This window comes from Rhincodon typus, unplaced genomic scaffold, assembly GCF_021869965.1.
Source record: "Rhincodon typus isolate 14 unplaced genomic scaffold, sRhiTyp1.1 hic_rhity00011570, whole genome shotgun sequence".
In the NCBI taxonomy this organism is placed as follows: domain Eukaryota; kingdom Metazoa; phylum Chordata; class Chondrichthyes; order Orectolobiformes; family Rhincodontidae; genus Rhincodon; species Rhincodon typus.
In genome coordinates, this window is record NW_025977208.1 from 5,835 (window position 1) to 6,990 (window position 1,156).

Sequence of the window (1,156 nt, forward strand, 5' to 3'; positions counted from 1 at the left end):
GGGGGGGTGTGTGTGTGTGTCTGTGTGTGGGTGTGTATGTTTGTGTGTGAATTTGTGTGTGTGTTTGTGAGAGAGTGTGTGAATGTGTGGGTGTGTGTGTGTGTGTGTGTGAGAGAGAGTGTGTGGGTGTGTGTGTGAGAGAGAGAGAGTGTGTGTGTGTGTCTGTATGTGGGTGTGTCTGTATGTGTGTATGAGAGTGTGTGATTGTGTGTATATGAGTGTATGTGCTTGTGTCTGTGTTTGTGCATGAATGAGAATATGTGCCTGTGTGTGTATCTGAGTGTCTCTATGTCTGCTTGTCAGTGTATCTGTGTGTATAAATGTGAGACTGTGTCAGTTTGTGTGTGTGTTCACATGCGCATGTGTCTATGATTGTGTGTGTGTGTGTGTGCATGTGTGTGTGTGTGTGTATGCGTGTTTCTGTCTGTGTATTTGTAAGTATATACGTATCAGTTGTGGGTGCGTGTGTGTGAATTTGTGAGGCTGTGTGCCTGTTGGAGCAGATCTGAGAAAGGTGTGGGCTGAATTTTAACCGCAACAGTGCCACAGCATGAGATGTAATGATCTATCTTGGGGATGAAAATGTGACATTTGTCTGACATGTGTGCCTGGGGGAGCAGGCGATGGCAGATCTAATCCTTCACCAGTTTTCCCTCTGTCACCTTCCCTCTCTCTAGCAGGTAACCTACCGTGTCATTCAGGTGACCGATAGCCCTTTAGACACTCAAAGTGAGGGCACAGCAGCAGTGAGTGTCCTGGCCACAGCTCCTGGATTCTCACCAACCTCTCAGGCCGTAACACAGGTAACAGCGCGATGCTGAATCGGAAATATTTGACGGGGATGCTGTATTGTGATAGAATGGTACCGCATGGTAGATTGTTGAGTACAGTTCAATCTCACAGGATCCACGGAGAGCTGGCCAATTGGATACAAAATTGGCTTGACGGTAGAAGACAGAGGGTGGTGGTGGAGGGTTGCTTTTCAGACTGGAGGCCTGTGACCAGCAGTGTGCCACAGGGATCGGCGCTGGGTCCACTGTTATTCGTCATTCATATAAATGATTTGTTTGAGAATTTAGGATGGTATGGTTAGTAAGTTTGCAGATGTCACCAAGCTTGGTGATATAGTGGACAGGGAAGGAGGTTATCTGGGCAT

General features: G+C 47.3%; 1 protein-coding gene across 1 annotated transcript in view; it reads left to right on the forward strand.

The window, feature by feature from the left end:
• The window catches only part of LOC125482514 (upstream stimulatory factor 1-like), a gene marked incomplete at its 3' end in the record, with an annotated part of 6,334 nt that extends 5,531 nt beyond the window's left edge, over nucleotides 1-803 (forward strand). The window contains exon 4 of the mRNA XM_048594602.1: nucleotides 678-803. Within this exon, the coding sequence (XP_048450559.1) occupies nucleotides 678-803 (126 nt within the window). The remainder of the gene's footprint in view (nucleotides 1-677) is intronic.
• Nucleotides 804-1,156: the final 353 nt, after the last annotated feature.